Below are 18,212 nucleotides of genomic sequence, written 5' to 3'. Positions count from 1 at the left end.
AAGAGAGAGAGAGGACAATGATTTATATCAACTTAAAGCGCTTGCTGAAATACAGGCCCTGTAAATATGTTTCTGGCTGAAATTATGTCCAAAGTGGACTAAACTGAGCTGCATCAAGACCCTTCCCTACAGTAAAAAGTGCCTGCTTGGGGAAGCATGGCAGAATAGCAAATACAGAGAAGCTGTTTTGCTTCATCTGTTGGCATGGACCAGAGAGTTAACAGTTAAATTTAGGGTGGGTACAACAATTAATAATACTCTGGACATTGTTTTATTTCAATTCAATAAATATGTGTCATTGACTGATTTGGCAAAGACTCTCATTAAAGTGCAGGGAGGAAAGAAAAAGGAAAAAAAAACACCTGCCCCATTACTGTGGACATTCAAAACCAGATCCCAATTCATGGGTCGGAACAGGTTATTTTGTAAAGAAAAGACTCAGAAAAGATAAATGTAAATCCATATTCATATGACATTCAGTGATTGGTGCTCTCAATGCTTTCACACCTAATCCAGCAAAATTTAAACATTTGTGGAAAACCTCATGTAGCAAAGTGCAAGCATGCACAAATAACTGTTTAATTCTTCACCAAAGAGAGGCAGAGTGCTGAGCTGACTCTGGACAGTATGATTTTATTATGTACTGAATTTCCCCAGACCCCTCCTGTGCACACAGTTTGTTTGAGCTGACCTGCCCCACTTAGAAGATACACACACCAGTCAATGCATCCTCATCCAGAGTTGTCAAATCACTCTCAGTACAAACCACCTTCCAACATCCTCGCATGGCTGAACACTGCAAGACACCACCTCTTTGGGGAGCTGCAACCTTCCAAGATTGATTTTACAGGTGAGCAGGGGCAAGGGTCACAGAATCATACAATCTTAGAATCACGAAGATCGGAAAAGACCTTCAAGATCATCGAGTCAAACTGTAATCAAACTACCACAGCCACTAAACTATATCCTCAAGCACCACATCTAAATGCTTCTTGAACATCTTCAGGAATGATGACTCCACCACCTCTCTGGGCAGCCCATTCCAACACCTCACCACTCTTCCAGCAAAGAAATTTTTCCTAATATCCAACCTGAACTTCCCCTGGCACAACTGAAACCCATTTCCTCTGAGTCCATAAACAATCTAGAAACACGGGCCACAGCAAGCCACTCTGGCTTGCTTCCCCATACAGCCCACCATGCTAATATGTGCCAGCCCTACGATGCTTGTGGCTGTCTTTTCCAGGTAGCTGTAATTATCCTCAAAGCTGTTTCCCAGCCATGAGTGCGAAAAGCAATCAGCTAGCTGATGCACACCAACAGCAACAGCCAGGCTTTATATTGCTTCCTTGCTTAATATTTTTTTTAATTATGCCTGCTTTCTTGCAATCTTACCATAAGTTTCTGTGAGGCCAGTTCCCCATGTCATAGTTCTCAGCTTTCATTTTAAGGAAAAATAATTGTCTATTATATGCAAAGTGTAACTAATGTGAAGCAAATCTAATGTTGGAGAAAAGGAAGCGAATAAAAAACCCCAACATTTTTCATATTAAAATTTCACTGTTTTTTTAAAGAAATCCAGTATTTTTGGGGAGTGTCTGGATGATAAGCTTTGAATGCTTTGACTTAGCAATACTGATTTATAATACAGTATATCACATGCTGTAAACTCTTCTTAAATATGTGGCTTTACCGCTTTAGCACAACTCAACTGTATCAATAGACACAAGGCACTTAGTATTCTCTGAGTAATAATAGTTACAACACTAAACACCCACAGCTGCAACCAGCACAGAAACCCAGACATGCCTGATCTCACACATTTTAGCAAGTAAAATGAGGTTGGAGGAGGCCTTACTGGCCCAGATTTGCTCTCTGAGGACCTGCTTCTGAAGCCCCCAATTCACAATAAAGGCCAGAGACACTGCTGAAGCTCTGGACCCTTCAGGATGAGACACTAGGTTGCTTTCTAGCACTGACAAGTAGACCTGCCTGCCAACTTTTCTCTTGTACCTCAGGGTCTTCTATCACAGCTTACAGCACGTGCTGCCACTGAGCATACTGGGTGCTGCCACTGAGCATACTGGGTGCTGCCAGTGCAAATGGGCAGAATAAGTCCCCAATGCAGCTCTGGTACAGGACAACATCTTCACTGGTGAAAGGAGCTGAACAATGTGACCCCTAAGCTGGCAAACACATGCAGAAGTGGCATCTGGCAGTGAAGCTGCATATGCCTTCACTGATGTTCCCAGCAGCAACAACGTTCCATCTCAGCAGGACCCTTCCTGCCACAAAATCAAGTGCTAAAACATCAGTGTCCTTTATGCACAGTGGTAGATCCAGCACTAGCCAGGGCAGAATTTACAGTAACAGACCCAGTCACTCTCCATCAAGACTGATTCCTCCAGCTACACACCAAGACAGGGGGGTACTGGCAGACAGAGGTTATTGCTCTCGCTATTTCTTCTTTTGTACAGGTATTGGGAGTCCCAGCTGAGGACACCAGGCCAGAACCTTCCAAGCTCCCCAGGTGTAACTCAGGTAGGATTTAACTCACAAGAATGACAGCTTTTTCTCTGAGCCACTAGCCACTTAATTTTTGGGTCAGTAACTCTTAATTATGAAAAATACTTTGCTTCGATGTTGCTAAATTCCTTGAGCTACTTAACAATAGTGTTGTTGTAGGACCTACAGCACTGGCATTGGTCTAGGATACAAGCAAAGGTAAAGTGTGGCAAAGTTGCCTCACTGAGCAATGGGTGTATGTTAAGTTGATGGGAGATTTCATTGCTGCAAGTGCTGACAATGTAGTTAGTCTCCACTCCTGAGCGCAAAGGACTGATGTCTCCTGGTTTAGACTGGAAAAGCTGAGAGGTATCTGGAGACACAGTTTATCCAAGCTCTCCTTATTTTTTGGAGATCGGTTTGGGAGCCTTTAAACCTCAGTTTTAAAGGTCACTGTCCCTGATTTTGATGTGAGCAAGGTGAGAAACCTGTGTGATGTATAGAGCTGGCTTCTTTTATTTCCACATGGGCTGGTAGAAACTGTCCTGGACTTCAAAGGGCCAGTTGTCTCTTATTTTGATGTGGGCAGTTGAGAAGTATGCTTTGAAAAGCTAACTCAGTCATTCTCCCTCTCCCCCCCGTCTCTCCCCCTTTCCCTCTCTCTCTCTCTCTCTCTCTTTTTGTTTAATGTTTTCTCTTGGGAAAATATATTCAAGTGTCAGTGAGGGGGAATGATGAGCAGTGATTCTCAGACTCTCAGCAGGATCATTCTCTAAGAGAAATATAAAAGTGAAATATTAAAAACCCTAGAAATCCACCCATCTACAATCCAGCCATTCTCTCTCACTTGTACCCTAAGAGAGTGGTGAGGGGAGCAGGTCTATCCAGAAGGGGGAAAAAAGAGCAGGGGGGAAAGGAGGAGGGAGAAGACGTGCTTTGAGCAAGAGGTTTACAGGTTTAGTAGAGCATAGTAACATCTTTTCAAAGAAGTGGGTGTTGCTCTGTGACCCAGTCCAAGATGCCCCTCGTTTTATTCTGGTGCATGAACACTAAACAGCCTCCATTTTCACATGGTAGCTGCGATTGACTGAACAATAAACTGGTCTCAGAGCCAAAAGGACTGGAATCCTTCACACAATTAGCTGAGACACATTAATCAAACCAGTGTGAAATGTGAATGTGTTGCTGTCCACAGCAAGTTTAATTTGGATAGGGAGCAAGCACAGAGCAGACAGCTGGAGGAAGCATTTTCTTCTCTAAGTTGTTGAAGGCTTGGCTGGGTAGTCTACAAGTTGGGAAGGGAAGTCTGGGAGGAAAGAAATACTTGTGTGTGGGACAAACAGATCACAAATAATTTTTTTATGCCAGTCATCTGCACATACAAGACCAAATACTCCCAGTGATGATTAGGTGCCCAGATGCCATATAAGGGACAATCTAAAAGTGCAAGCATTAAGGCTTTGCTAGCAAGAAACTGGTACAAACAACAGCGAATGTGTGAGTGCCCAGAACTATCCAGGGTGATGCCTCCCATTTAGAAGTGCCCTTCTCTGCTGCTGTGGAAGGTGCCAGTGGCAGGACTAGGAGGGAGAGGAGAGGCACCTAGGCAGCATGGAAATAGCTCCAGTAAAGACAAGTTTAGTCATCATAAGCAGTTTTCAAGTCTGAGTTGCTTTCAGGCTTGACAAAAAGTTTCCGTACCTGTCTCCAATGGGGCAGAATTGACCGGTGCTGTGCTGTGATCCTGTGATGCTGGTGCCTTTTGTGGCTGGAGCAGACAGAAATGAAGGAGCATCCCACCATGCTAGCAAATACTTGGGAGAGGGGTGCTGAGACAGTGTTTGGGGCTATAGTTGGAGAGGCAGTGATGCTTTCTCCTCCTTGGAGCCTGTTTAAGGGGCTCTGAGCTGCTCCACCCATGTACTGGAACCAAGCACTTAGTTCACACCTGGATTATACAAATCAGTTTGGATGGAAGGTTAGTCATACAAGGTTGGACTATTTTCTCTAGTCATGAACTAAATCAAGTCAGTTTTTGATGAGCTGCTGGTAAGAAGGCAAACTAGTCTCTTTGTTTAACACTATTTGCCATTCACATGCTCCTGTGCACTTCCCTTCTCTACGCCGAAGCACAAGTGCTGTTTCCCCACCACCATCAGGACATGTACAGCCCAAGTGGAAGCTGTGGAGTCTGCCTAAGAAAACCTCTCTTGAGGTTATTTCCAGCCCATTTGTGCGAATCTGAGTGTCTGGGATGGTTCACATTAGCAAACAAACTTTGGGGCTCTTTCCCAAATCTGATGGCTTGAATGTTTTTAGCTAGTCCTATTGATGTTAGCAGTGAGTGCAGGCAGCAAACAAACAAACAGGCTCCTGCCAGAGGCAAGGAACGAACAGGAGCAAAACAAAGCACCAAGGTGTGATCCTATTCTCATTGAAGTTGATGGCAAAATTCCCACTGGATTCAGCAGTGTAGGCTCAGCCCCAGACTGGGTTGTTACTGGAAGGATTCCTGAGCCAAGTGGGTTCATAGGAGTCTTTGAAATTAAATCTGGAAACCTTTAGATATTTTCCTGTCACTTCTGTGGCCTTGAGCGTATTCTGCTGCAGAGTCTAACAAGGAGATACAGCATGGGCTGTGGGGTCTCTGAGCCAGGGACATGCAGGGCAGCTGGAGGTAGAACAGCTCCCCTGTTGCCTCTATGGGCAATGGACAAGGGATGAAATGTACAAAGGAGTATTTGTCTGCCCTGTGCCTTCTTGCACAAAGAAGGTCAGAAATGGGCCTCATGCCCATTGCCCACAGATTGCCAAAATCTCAACTTGTGCCTGACCCCAGGTGAACAGGAAGGATGAGCGAGCAACTTTTCCATGGCCAGCCCTGCATCTTACGATCTTGCCTCCTCTCTGGAGGAGAGACACTCAGAGTAGGGAATCACGTGTAGCCACGGGGCCTGAAAGCATAGTTTTACCCCAGTCCTGGCTTGAGAACCAGTTCCTGCAGGACATGAAGTGTTGGGACAGCTCCTGCCCCACATCTCAGTGCACTTGCTAGCCCTCTCCCCAGCTCCTCAGGCTTAGGAGCCTTGCCCATAGCAACAAGGCTTTGCCCTGTGTTTGTTCATTTGTTCTGTTCCCCTCGTTTTGCTTCCCCTGAAAGAGTCAGCTGTAGCTCTGTTAACACTATTTTTGAAAGCTCTCATGCTGTGTGAGCTCAAATCCATGCATTAATCTACTGCTGTGTTCATTTCACTGTGCTGAAAAGCAGGGAGTTTAAATCCCCTCTAAACACCATTGGTGACACCAGAAGGCCGGTGTTTTGATCCAGCCCCATTAATGGTTACAAGTTTGAATCTAGACAGTGGGGGTCAAGGGCAGGAAAGGATTAGGAATCACAGCCCATGACATTAAGCTAGTGCTTTTGCCACACTGGGAATACTGGAGCACTCAGTGCACCAACTAGTTGTTTGGTTTTTTTCCTTTTTCTGACATTTTGATTCCAAAGAGCAGGGAACAGTGCTTATTTGTTTATAACATGATGAGCTCACTATGAGTGAGCTTTACTTCTTGATTTATCACACAGGCTCACTAATGAAGTTTCCTGTGGCAGGTATTATCATCTCACTTAGCAGATGCAGGTTTTACACTGGGGTTTTTCAGATGCAGCAATGACTTTTCAATTAAGCCTGTTTTTTCACATATCTGCATTCACATATTGCTACACCGACTGAGATTTAGAAGCTTTCAAGTCAACTTCAGCTCGAGTACAGGTTTTCAGTATCTGTTGCGTTTCCACAACGTCACCAGCAGATGGAGGCAACAATCAGAGGCTCTGAACTGCAAACTTCAAATGATATTTTTGAGAATGCAGATGAAGTCTGCACTAAGTGCTTTTCCCTTTTTTTTTTAATCTCGCTTTTTATGCTGATGCTTCAGCTCAACAAATGGGATGGCTGCAAACTGAAAGCTAAGATGATGAAATTTTTATTGTCATAATAAACTGCATGTGGCTTTGATCCCAAAGGGAAGACCAGGACTGTAACTAATGCGCAATATAGGCTGGCCAGGCTGCAGGACAACTTCCTATCTGCTTGGCAGTGGGCACAGAGTGCAGATTCCAGCCTGCAACACAAACAGAGCTCTGCTTCTGTCCTGCAGCCACAGAGATTTCACTAATGAGAGAAATTTTCTCTGCAAGCCTGCAACTCCATCGCCTCCATCCAGCAGCACTTGGTATTTTCTTTCTCTCTATCAATTAGGAAAGTTTAACTTTTGTTCCTTGGCTTGCCTGCCTCATTATCAGTTCATTAGCTACTTCCACCTGGGTTTTCACAGAATAAGGTATTTTCTCATTAGCACACACTGCCTTGCATATGGATAGAAAATAACAAATCCAAGCACTACCTATCTAATTGTATTGTTAAAAAAGCCAATCAGCCCTACACAATCCCATCATTTTCTGTCTATATCACCATTGTAAGATGATTAAATCAGCATTTAATCCACTTTTTGGAATTATATCCAAATATTCCTTAACTCTTATCTTTAAGGAGTAGCTATTCATGTTGTTTTACAATTTCAGATTGGTCCTAATCTTACAGTAGGGAAAATATTTACGTCTCTGTTCTTACCCTGCTTGACACAATGGGGCCTCAGCATTCTCTAGGGGTTTGTCTATATGGAGTCAGTCAGGAGATTAATCTGAACTGATTTAAAGTGGATTAGTTAACTACATTAAATCCTTGAGCAGAGACACAGTGTTTTCTTACCCATATCTTCCATTTATCATCAAAGCTCTGCATACTCAAAGTGGCAAGTTTGGCAGACCTCACTCAAGCAGAATTCTCCACTGAGAGATCTGTTTAGACAGGGACAGCAGCAGTTTGCTCACTGGCTCTTACACTACCCCTTGTAGATAATAATTAATGTCCACAGTATATACATTATACATTTAAGTCAAGAGGCAAGGACTATAATTCAGGTATTCCCTCCAGTTCTCAGCGAGCAAGCTGTAATGTAAAGAAAATCCTATTTCTTCTTTGGAATGTTAATCCTGAAAATGCACTCCACAAAAACAAGGTGACATTTCAGTTAGATGTCATTGAAATACTGTGCCCTGCTGTTATCAACTGAATGTGCATTTTTCAACTTTTATGTTAAACGCACTAAAGGATATTAATGTTAAAATATTTCAGTGGATCTAAAGTAAAATATTTAAGTAATTTTTACATTTTTATTAAATATTAGAGAATATTGATATGTTGTCATGGAAAGTTTCCATCTCACAAATCAAAATTTTCCGGCAGAAATTTACAACATCTGAAAGTTTTTGGCCAGCTCTGTTAGGAGATAAAAATTCCTACCTCATACAAAAAAATCTTATGCCTTTCCAAACCATTTTAAAAACTGTTTTTATTCTATTCTGCCTGGAAACTTTACTTCTTTACTCAATACGGGCAATTTATTTCTATACTTTTATTGCAGTTGAGGGGGCAAAATGAAGTAAAGAGGATCCAGAGAAAATGTTATTAGTGATTCAAGAGGAATGTTCTGCCAGAGTTAATCTTGGTGACTGATTTGGGAAGGGCCTATTCTGATTTATAACTTCTATATATTGGCAGTAATTCCAATGCTCTGGCACGTAAACAGTCATTAATCCCATCCCAGCTTATACTGCCATTTACTGCTTTAGCAATTACCTTAGTATTTGGGTGTAGGAGAATACTTAAATTGTGAACTGTTTCTTATGCAGTGATACACAGGTTTAACAACCTGCTTGCCTGGCTCAGTGGTGAAATCAATGGTGAGATTGCTGCTGCAAAGGTTCAGTGCTGAAAATTCAGTTGTTTGCACTTATTCAAATTATCTGTGCATAGAGTCAGATACTGAGTGACCAAGTCCCAGGTCTGGTGCTCTGGAAACAGCCACGCAGGCGATGGCAAGGGGGACTCCAGCCTCACCCGCAGCCAGCAGGTTCTGTCCCTAAAGGATGTGGCTGGTGCTCCTGGTTAGGAAGGGAGGACAGATGCTCTCTGATGGTGCAGTATAAGCCCCTGCCAAGCTCTGACTTTACTGGCTACAGACCAGACTTGCCTCCTGGTGGTCCTACTGCCATGGGGAATTGTTGACAGGGCTGGAGGACAGGTCTACGCCACCCTTCCTGCTCTCCTTTCCACACTTAGAGCACCATTCATCTCTGCTGTTAAAAACAGTGCTCAGGAGAATGTATTTGGGTAGAAAGAAAATGCCTGTTGATCAGCTCTAAGGGGAAAATCTTCCAGGCTTAAGCCTTTCATTCATATCTAACCATGAGAAAATCCACGCTTCGTAAGAAAACATTTGAGGAATGTATTCTTCTACATTTTCCACAATGTTTAGAAATGTGTCCTTGACAAATGGCAAAACCAACATAGCTCTCCCAAAACTGCAAACTCTGCAAAGTTTCAGTCTAGTAGAGATGTTTGAATCAGTAAGTACAAAGCATGCATGAAAAAGGTTAACTTGAGAAATGAAAAACTTAGTGAGGGATTGGCAAGAGCAGTGGGCAAGAAGAGAGTGGGACCCCAGTGTCTCTGCTTTGTCCTCAGTCTTTCTGCCAAATCCATGCAGAAAAGCCCCAGTGCCCACAGGGTAGTACACGAAGCTCAGTAGCCCTTTGGTAAGCCAAGACAACTGTCAGGGATTCAGGCCTGCAAACCTCTTTCTGCTTCCTTTGTGTGAAGACTTTAGGAACTGATGCTGTTTTTACTGAGGTCAAAGCTAAGACTTGCAGTGTAACAGAAAGCGGCCCAAGGCCTATATTCACAGATGTAGGAAAGGAAAGGGTTACAGAACTGGAACAGCCTTATTAACATCGATGCTCGTTCTCAAGTCCTATAGGAATAATGTATATTTATAAATACTAAGATGACAGATCCTATAGGGCCCTTTGAAATTCTAAGCATGCTTTTTTTGTAAGGGCTCAAAGAATGGTTTTTGGCTTGATTTTCGCTTAATCCTGTGATTGCATATTATGCTTTCTAGAACTGGTTGCTTCCAGGAGACCTCAGAGACTCCAAGTCATCGTGACAGGTAAGCTACCTATAACAGCAATGTCAAAATTGCCTCTGGGTTTATTTGTTTCTTTATGCAGTCATTTAACTTGAAATGAGCTCTTTTGGCAAGCTCTGGAAGAGCAGGGTGGCTCTGTAGTAACAAGCAGTTCTAACGTCAGTTAAGCAACTGATTTTAAGAAATTGCAGTAGAGGTAGGCATATAGTGTGTTTATTATTCTCAGAGGAGTAGTGGTTATTCTCAGATAAGCAGTGATTCAATGACATTACGTGCAGCTTTTTGAAGGGCACAGTTCAATTCAGAAGATCATACTTTCCCAGGCCCTCTCACCCAGACTGAGGACAGGCTTTACACCGTCCCAGTTTAAATTTCTAGAAACAGATTGTAGCAGCATTGCTCAACAGTTGTAAGGAAGGCATGTTAGGACAGCATTTTTATGAGACAATGAAATAATCTTGTGATTAGTCAGGAGGGCAAAATTCACATTCTTCAGTGGCAAAATGCTATGAGACTAAGGCTGTGGTTACATACCTCAGCTTGGCCAGGCACACCAACACTGCCAATCACTTCTTACTGTGCTAAGTGGAGTATTTTTCAAGCATATATATGTACCCACATGCATATATATAATGTATATTTGTATCAGTGAAAGAAACTCATAACCAGGCCAAGTGCCAAAATCTAGCTCAGAAAGTCATTAAAAATGAGTTCCCCACCAACACTGATTTTGATGCACATAACAGGCTTTACGGATATGTAGGAAAAGACATGATGATTTGTCCTCAGTATTGTGTTCAAGCACAGGTCAAGAATAAAACAGTCTTTGAGAATGTAACCACATTTTTCATCGCTGCTGTTTATTATCTGTTTGGCTCATTGCTTGGGATCCAGCCCTGCTCTGAGGGAAGTGTGCTGCCCTTCAGAGCTGGGCTTCCCAGATGCTGTTCTAAATGGCTGAACAAACATGCTGAAGATTTCAGAAAAGCACAGGTTGCTAAAGTGCCAGCCTTTGTCATGCACATCTCCAGAAACACACAAAGCTCAGCATGTCCCAAACCCTGGTAACACAGATCCTGGAACAGAAGAAATCCTTTATCAGACTGAACAAAGAAATAACTATATTCCTTGCAACTCTGCTGTACTGCGTTTCTGCTTTTTGGCCACAATCCCTTGGCAGGCCCCATTATAGCCCCATACCTAGGGGCTGGCCCAGCACCTCCAAGGCAGAGCTCTGGGCTGCATGTAAGCCAGATCCAACGCTGCCTTACAGAGTCCTTTTGCCAGTGTGGCTGAACAGCTGCCCTGCCATGCTTGGCTCTTGAGAAGGAAAGAGTTGCTTCATACAGACCACTCAGCCATGACTCTCCATGGCCAATTAAGAAATCAAAGAGGAGCTCTGTGCAGAGCTCAGCCACCACCAGGAAGCCTGAGACATGGTGGGAAGCACTGAATCACATGGCTGCCCTAGTGTGGAAGCCTGCAGCAGCAGGGACTGAGAGCACAGAGGGTCCCCAGTAAGATCCTGCCATTGCAGGGACAGCCTGTGGTGCAGCTCTAGCATGCAGCCTGAGGATGGATGCTTTGGCTCCCTGTCCTGTCCCTGCTCCCCAAGGCAGCAGGGGCTCAAACCAATTTGCTGGAGAAGATAATTTAGCCGTTATCTACCACAATGAGGCCAGATACCTTTTATAAATCTGTTTCTCAAGATCTCGCTCACTTTGTGGTTTTCCCCCTCTCTTTTTTTTTTTTTTTATTTAAACATTTTATCTCCTCAAAACAAAAAATATCAGCATTTCAAATGTCCTATGTAGGGAAGGGGAGCGCAGGGCAGGGTGATCCCAGCATGTGGTGTCACTTGGAGGGGAAGCACTGGTGGGGGCTGAGGGAGGAAGCACAACAGGCCATGCTCCAGTGAGCCTCCTGATGCTGAAACATGATCAGAACAAACAAAGCAAAAGCTGTAAAATTAAATTACTATCTTTATTTGTTTCCTTGTTGGTTTGTTTTCTCTCTTCCATTACCTTGTTCCCAGCTGTGTGCTCCTCTAGAATGAAGCCACTTGGCATTGGTATTTGCTGGGCATGGAACATTTGTGTGTTATTTTAAGAACTCATCCTGAGAAACAGATTCATACCTGTGAATCCCAAACACATTTCACAACCAGATGCACTACTGGTAATAGGGTAGGAAAAAGGAAAATTATATTTTCTTTAGGTTTTCAGTTTTGTCCTCTGGTCTGCTCAGCAGGTCAGTCAGGTAATTTTGTGCATTTGCATTGTCACTGTAAACTGCTAACACCAACCTCTGATATTACAAATACCAGATGTAAAACCTAGTCTCCCCAGCAGCTTTTTCCCTTTTACATACAACCTTATTTTTACAAAATAAAATTTTATTTTCAAAATTCCTCTGAAAACATGAGTCTGAGCTGAAATCCTGGCTGCATACACTCCAGCATAATCACACTCACATGGCAAAACAAATGTCCTGGAAAGCTATACAGCTGGGGTGGATTTATCTAGCTCCCCTGTGTCCCTCCACTTTCTCTGCCTCAAGCTCTGAGAAAGTCTGGGTCAAGTTCTTGTTCCAGCTTTTTAGCTTGTGCTCATCTCCTGTGCTATTTTTTCTCCTGTTTTCCTAGGCTGAGCAAGGTGCCAGTAGCAGAGGATTTGGCCTTCTGTATGCTTAGAGCCCTTCCTTGAGCCTGGATCTCTGTGCAACATATGCTTCTTCATGTCTTCTTCAGCCCTCTGCCTCCTCAGCTCTATCGGATCCCTGCTGTTAAGTAAACCCTCAATTTCATCTCAGCAAGAGCTACTTCACATGCCGTACGTTTCTCCTGCACTGTTAAAGTCTCTGCCACTCACCTGACATCTCTCTCTCTCCTGCCTACTCTCCCTTTCCACTCCTGTATGCTTCCAAGTTTACATCCCATTGCAAATTTGTCAGCTTCTTCTGTTTTCTTCCACTTGACCACAGTGTTAATACCAAAAGAGAACCTGGATGGGTTGCCGCCATGGTACATTTTCAAAGCAAAGGTGTACATGCTTTGACAGGTCGTTTCTCCCCTATTCTGTAGCCCCAGGGGCCCAGAGATTTCCCTCTGGCTGGCTCACACTGTGTACTCACAGGATTGTCCCTCCTGATGTCCCAAATTCCCAGCTGCTCAGCATGCTGTGCTAGCCCCAGTTCCCTTGGACCACTCCCTCTGCTCCCTTTTGATGTTCAGAGACAACAGCTGTTCCTCATACTCTGTCGCACCAGTTCTCCCTCAGTTTTACCTGCTTTATTTTCTTCTTCCCTTGCTCCCTTCTCTTAAGTACACAGCTACATACACACAGATCTGCCCCTCCTGTCCCCAGCTGACAACAAAAACAGGGTCTCTCAAGCTACAGGTTCTGTTCCTCACTAGGAAAAGCTTCCTCCTTTCAGGCAACAGGCCAGGGAGCCCTCACATTCCCCACTGCCTCCTGGGCACCCGCTACACTAGTTAGTTTTGTGGGGTTTTTTAAGATAGGGGCAATTAAGAAGAAGTCTTCTTGAACTGTCTTGTCAGGCTATTTGAAAACCTAATTTCTGGCTTCTGTGACACATCCAAGTGTAGGAACAGCCAGCGAGCTGGCGTCTCTTCCAAACCGCTGCCCTTCAGAAGGTGCTCTATGTGTGTATGTGCATGAGTGAGAGACATCTGCATTCCTTTTCTGTTCACCCAGCCACAGAGCACAAATCTACTTTGACACTTTTAGAAAAATGAAAAGATGGAATCTTGCAGGAGCCTGCCTGTGCTGGGGGGAGAGGACGGGAGCATGCACAGCAGGAGGGAAGTTGACTTTTCTTTATACATATAGGGTTTTTTCCATGCAGAGTTTAAATTATGCCTGATAAAAGGAGTTTCATGGATGTTTCAGTTCTTTCAAACCCTCCTGGCTTCCTCCCAATTAAATGAGGTTTGTCAAAGCCACAGGGCTCTGCTGCTGCCGGAGAGGCGGACAAGCACTTCCCGCAGTGACATCTCCAATCCCCAAGGGAGAAGATGAAAGTGTCAGTGCCAAGAGAGAGAGAGAGAGAGTGTGGAAAAAAACAGGTACAGAGACAGACAGTGTGAGAGAAAGCGAGAGAGTGAGGAGAAATAGAAGGAATGAGAAAACAGATTGGCATAATGTGTCAATCTCTCCGACAAGCTGCATGAGAGGGGACAGATTGACTTCACCTGGGCTTGTGCACCACCCCATATTTATTATCCCCCATACTGCAGCAAGGAGTACCTTGTGGACAGGAAACTGCATGGCGTTATCATAGCAACCAATGTGTTGGGAACAGAATCAAAGTGCACAGGGCTGAAACAAGTACAGTGTGATCATGCAAGATCATATTAATGAGTGACTCATTAAGCTGGTAAAAGTTGGGCAATTCTGAATAATTTCTCATGTAGACATCCCTATTGCGATAATCATGTAAGACATTTATTCTCTTGTGTCACTTTGGCACCACAATATTTTGCAATTTCACTGTATCATTTAAAAATTCTCATTGCTATGATAACATGGTGCAGATTTAAAATATATTCTGTTCCCACTTCGTTGTGGAGGATGCTGCCTATTAGTCCCCATCCTCTGAAGAATGTTAAAACAGAAGGGCAAAGAATGAGCTGCAGATGAAAGGTGAAAGGAGAGAGGGGGTTGGTCCCAAGGCATGTGAGAGAGTAAGAGGGAAACAACATTTGAAAAAATAAAAGGTTCCCATAAGAAATTCTTTTCTATTTTTAATTAAATAATTGTATCTGTAACTGTCCTCTTTTTTTTATAAGTTGCTATGACAAGCTGGAAGCTAGAGGATGTTTTTCAAAGGTCAGTTCCTGGGAAAAAAATAATTGGAGAAATCAGTGTTCAAAGATAAGTATCCCTCTAAATAGTATCTCTGATTACTGAGGGGAATGCTAATGGCTAGAAGTTGGCTGCTGCCCCTGGGAAGTAGAAGAGGAAACACAGGGCTCTTTACTTCCTGGTGGTCAGCTCCTACAAAGGGGAACAGGTCACTGCTGCGTATGCTCATCTGGATGCAAAATGCTAGGAAAAAAGAGCAGACCACACTGTAAAAGAGGAAGAGTTTCCACCCCTGAGTGGGGCTGGTCTACAGATGGGCTTCTCCTACAGCAGCTCAATCTTGTGCATCTAGCACTAGAAGGGGCTGCTAAGACCCGGGTTTGAACCCCACTCATTGTCTTGGTGGCCTTAATCCTACACGTCACCAGCACCTCTGGATGTAGCAACACAGGAGAGGAGCCTCCTTCCACTGTGGCTAGTGACAGGGATGACCTTTTGTAAAACTGGAGCATTTGCTGTCCTTTTCCTGACCTAAGCCAATCCTGAGTCAATTATCTTTGTGCAATGCAGCCCTGCAGTACAGAAGTCTTGAAAAAGCTTCAGTCTAACCCTTTACCACCTGCTAAAACAGAATGTTTTCTGTTCAATTAATCACTCTTGGGAGAAAGATGAGATCCTTGAATCAAGAAAGCATGAGCTGTGCTCTCAATTCAGTGCCAGTCCTGAAGTGCAAAGGGCCTTCTGAGAAGATATCTCACTCTGCTGTCAGACAGGTCAGACACAGTAACAACTGCAGCTTATTATTCTTAGTTATAGATTTGGTTTATTTTCCATCTCTTTTGCCCTCGAATGCTATAGAGCATGCCTGCAAGCAGGGAGGGTGAGCTGTGGGATTTTGTGTTAGCGCCAGTGTGCTCCCAAGAAAACATACTGGAAAACAAGCTCCAGCAGAACAGCCCAGGCACATGGGACAGCGATCCTATCCCCACCAGACCCATGTCTAGATTCAGTATAGGCCTTGGTCAAAGTTCAGGAGACATTCAACCTTGGGCGTGCTATGGGCATGGCCGCTAGGCACCAAGACCTGTTTGTGCTCTGTGAGGATGACTGCACGTTGCATGGATGTGATCCTGGCTTTGTCTTGGACGGACTTGCTCCTTTTTGGTACTGTTGGTCTCTCATTGTCACCTCCCTCCAGCAATTCAAAACCAATCTCCCAGGTAGTGATGACACCATGCCGTTTCTTCTAAAACAGCCTGCTATTCAGCTTTTCAGAGACATGGAGGAAGAGGGAGACTTGATGTTGACAGAGCACTGTTGTTTTAATGCCCATTGCATCTAAATTATGCAAAGGAAGTGTAGGCAACAAGGAGTTTAAGGCTACAAGCCATTGCCTACCAAAAATCCCATTACTGTTGCATTAGCCAGCCCTGTTCTCACAGGGCATGTATAAAGAAGAGCTGGCTTTAATGGACATCTTCCAGATGTCCATTTAGATTCTCCTACATAGCTGAAAGGTTTAAATAGTCACATTTTTTTACCTCTGAGCTCTACAACCTCCATCTACAGCAAGTGGATATCATTCACTGCAAATCAGATACAGATACCTAGAAAGTGAAGTTCTCACCAGGTGCATGAATGTGGTTTACAATTTGTCTTAATATGAGAATAAATCAAAGGTGGTTGATGAACAGCAAATCACCTGTCACCCCTGAACCAGAAGCAGTCTTTTCTGTGAAGTAAAAAGCAAAACTTCCGTTAACTCAGGGAATATACCCCTCACATCACCTGGCCTAACCTCCATAGTGGTGGAAGTTCTGCTTGCGTAAATACTGGCAGGACACTGAGGTTTTGTATTCTGTCATTAAGCCACCACCCTAGGAAAGGGCCATTGCAACATCACAGCAGACATGTGCCAAGGGCATAGGTCTCTGGAGATGTTGCCCTGCTTAAGCTCTTCCCCAAGCACTGGCCTGGAGCAGTCATCATGCTGGCAGATGCTAGGCTCTGTTTAGGAGCACAGGGCGAAGGGGAAGAAGGGAGAAGAAGGAAGGTTTCCTTTGCTCACTCTCCAGCTCATGCTCTTGCAAAAGAACGACTGGCACAAAGTTTGGCCCACATGACTTTTGGAAACAAGGTCCTACAGACATGGATCAAATGCTCTGACTCCCATTGATCTCAGGCCAGAAAATCTCTATAAAGGCCTCATTGTTCAGGGAGATCAACTACTCTTGAGGGGAGTGCTGTTAATACCCTTCATGGAGGCAGACAATATTGCATCAGTGCAGAAGTTTTTCTGTATTTTGTCTAATTTCAAGTTATATCTGAGGTTTCTTTCACTTCCATTTTCACTTTAACAGTCTTAAATGCAAATCTGAGAAGATTAAGTTGTCTTGTTTGCTGTGAAAAGCATCTGGACTGGAACTCCCATGTATCTGTTTCCCATCCTCAGGTGCACTTCTGCCTTCACCCAGTTATCAGCAGAAAAGAGCAAATGGGGATGTAGTGATCAGATTTCTAAGGCACAAAAGTTAAAGCTAAGTTTGAGATTCTGACAGCAAGTAACCACAAGCCTAGGAACTCAATTAGCCTGAAAGACAACTATCTCATTATCTTTCTTAAAATGATATAAATACATAGGAATATAAAAGTTTAAAATAAACTCTCTCTCTATTGACTGTCTAGATGACTGAATTTCACTGCTCAATTTCTTTAAACACCCACTTTAGTATTTATTTATTCTAAGCGTGAAGCAGCTACGATAATTAGACTGTCAGATTTGGTAAGTTAATGAGGAGTCACTGGAGTGGAAGGTTTTGCATTTGTGAGATTGCTGAAGGAGAGAGCTCTGTGCCTTCCCTCTATCTCTTTTTTCTTTTTCTTTTTTTCCCCCTCTGCTGGGTGGGAAGGAGAGAGCTTGGCAGTGCATAGATCCATTAGAATCCTTTTGATTAGTGGGTTGCATTTCTACCACTGTTCTACCAAATAGTATTTTGCTGGTTGCTGCAAGAGAAAGAAAAAAGAAAAGAAACCATAGATGAGATTTCTAGAGAAGGATGCCTAGATTAAAGAAATAATTTTCGAAAAAAATCAGAAGGAACAGAGCCATGAGAAATCGGATCCTGAATTAGTTTATATTGTGGCTAATGCCACAGGAGAGCATTAGGAAAGTAGCACGGTGAAGGAAAGGACCATTTTGCAGCTTACTCTTTAACCTGATTTTTCCACAGAATAATCAGTGCTCACAGCTCCAGGAATGAGACTGCCAACCTGAAAGCTGTGACCTGTTTACTTCTTACCGAAAAAGCTGTCTCTCAGGAGGTTCAAGCAAGTGTTGGTAGGAAGCAGGGATGACCAACTCTTGGGTAAGTGTGTAATTGACACTGTCAAAACTGCTGCCTTCATCCTTAGCACTTTAATTCCTTTGTGTATTGAAGATGGGAAAACAGAACTGATACCCAGGGCTGGATGACCACAGCCTAGGCTGAAGACAAACTGGGAAATCTCACATTCAGAGAGAAGAGATCAGTAAGTCAGTTGCCCCCAGTCCACAATGCTCAGTGGTATCATGGGAGGTTTGGGTTTGTTTGGTCATATTCCCAAGCCTCAGACCAGTGCCCTTTCCTCTGATGCCACCCTAGTCAAAATATTGCTTCACCTCCCCATTGCTTAAACTGACCAAATTTCTTTGTTCATCTCTGTCCTTGTCTACTGAGTTCACATTTGGTAGCTTAAATATTTTGATTTCATACACAACAGAGCCTGAGCAGAGCTAGGCAATAATATCCTTAGCTTCTAACACCCTTTATTTTAATTTCTTACAATTTTAAG

At 43.6% G+C, this 18,212-nt stretch overlaps 1 protein-coding gene across 1 annotated transcript in view; it reads left to right on the top strand.

Moving 5' to 3' along the window:
- Positions 1-17,722, top strand: part of CDK15 (cyclin dependent kinase 15) — a 34,345-nt gene extending 16,623 nt beyond the window's left edge. The window contains 8 exon segments of the mRNA XM_051623305.1: positions 2,478-2,541; positions 9,529-9,569; positions 9,764-9,766; positions 9,899-9,903; positions 12,200-12,338; positions 12,937-12,946; positions 17,621-17,646; positions 17,648-17,722. Of these exon segments, the coding sequence (XP_051479265.1) occupies positions 2,478-2,541; positions 9,529-9,569; positions 9,764-9,766; positions 9,899-9,903; positions 12,200-12,338; positions 12,937-12,946; positions 17,621-17,646; positions 17,648-17,722 (363 nt within the window).
- The last annotated feature ends 490 nt before the right edge of the window (positions 17,723-18,212 follow it).

Source organism: Apus apus, chromosome 6 (assembly GCF_020740795.1).
Source record: "Apus apus isolate bApuApu2 chromosome 6, bApuApu2.pri.cur, whole genome shotgun sequence".
Lineage (NCBI taxonomy): Eukaryota > Metazoa > Chordata > Aves > Apodiformes > Apodidae > Apus > Apus apus.
This window is presented reverse-complemented; position numbering and strand designations above follow the sequence as displayed.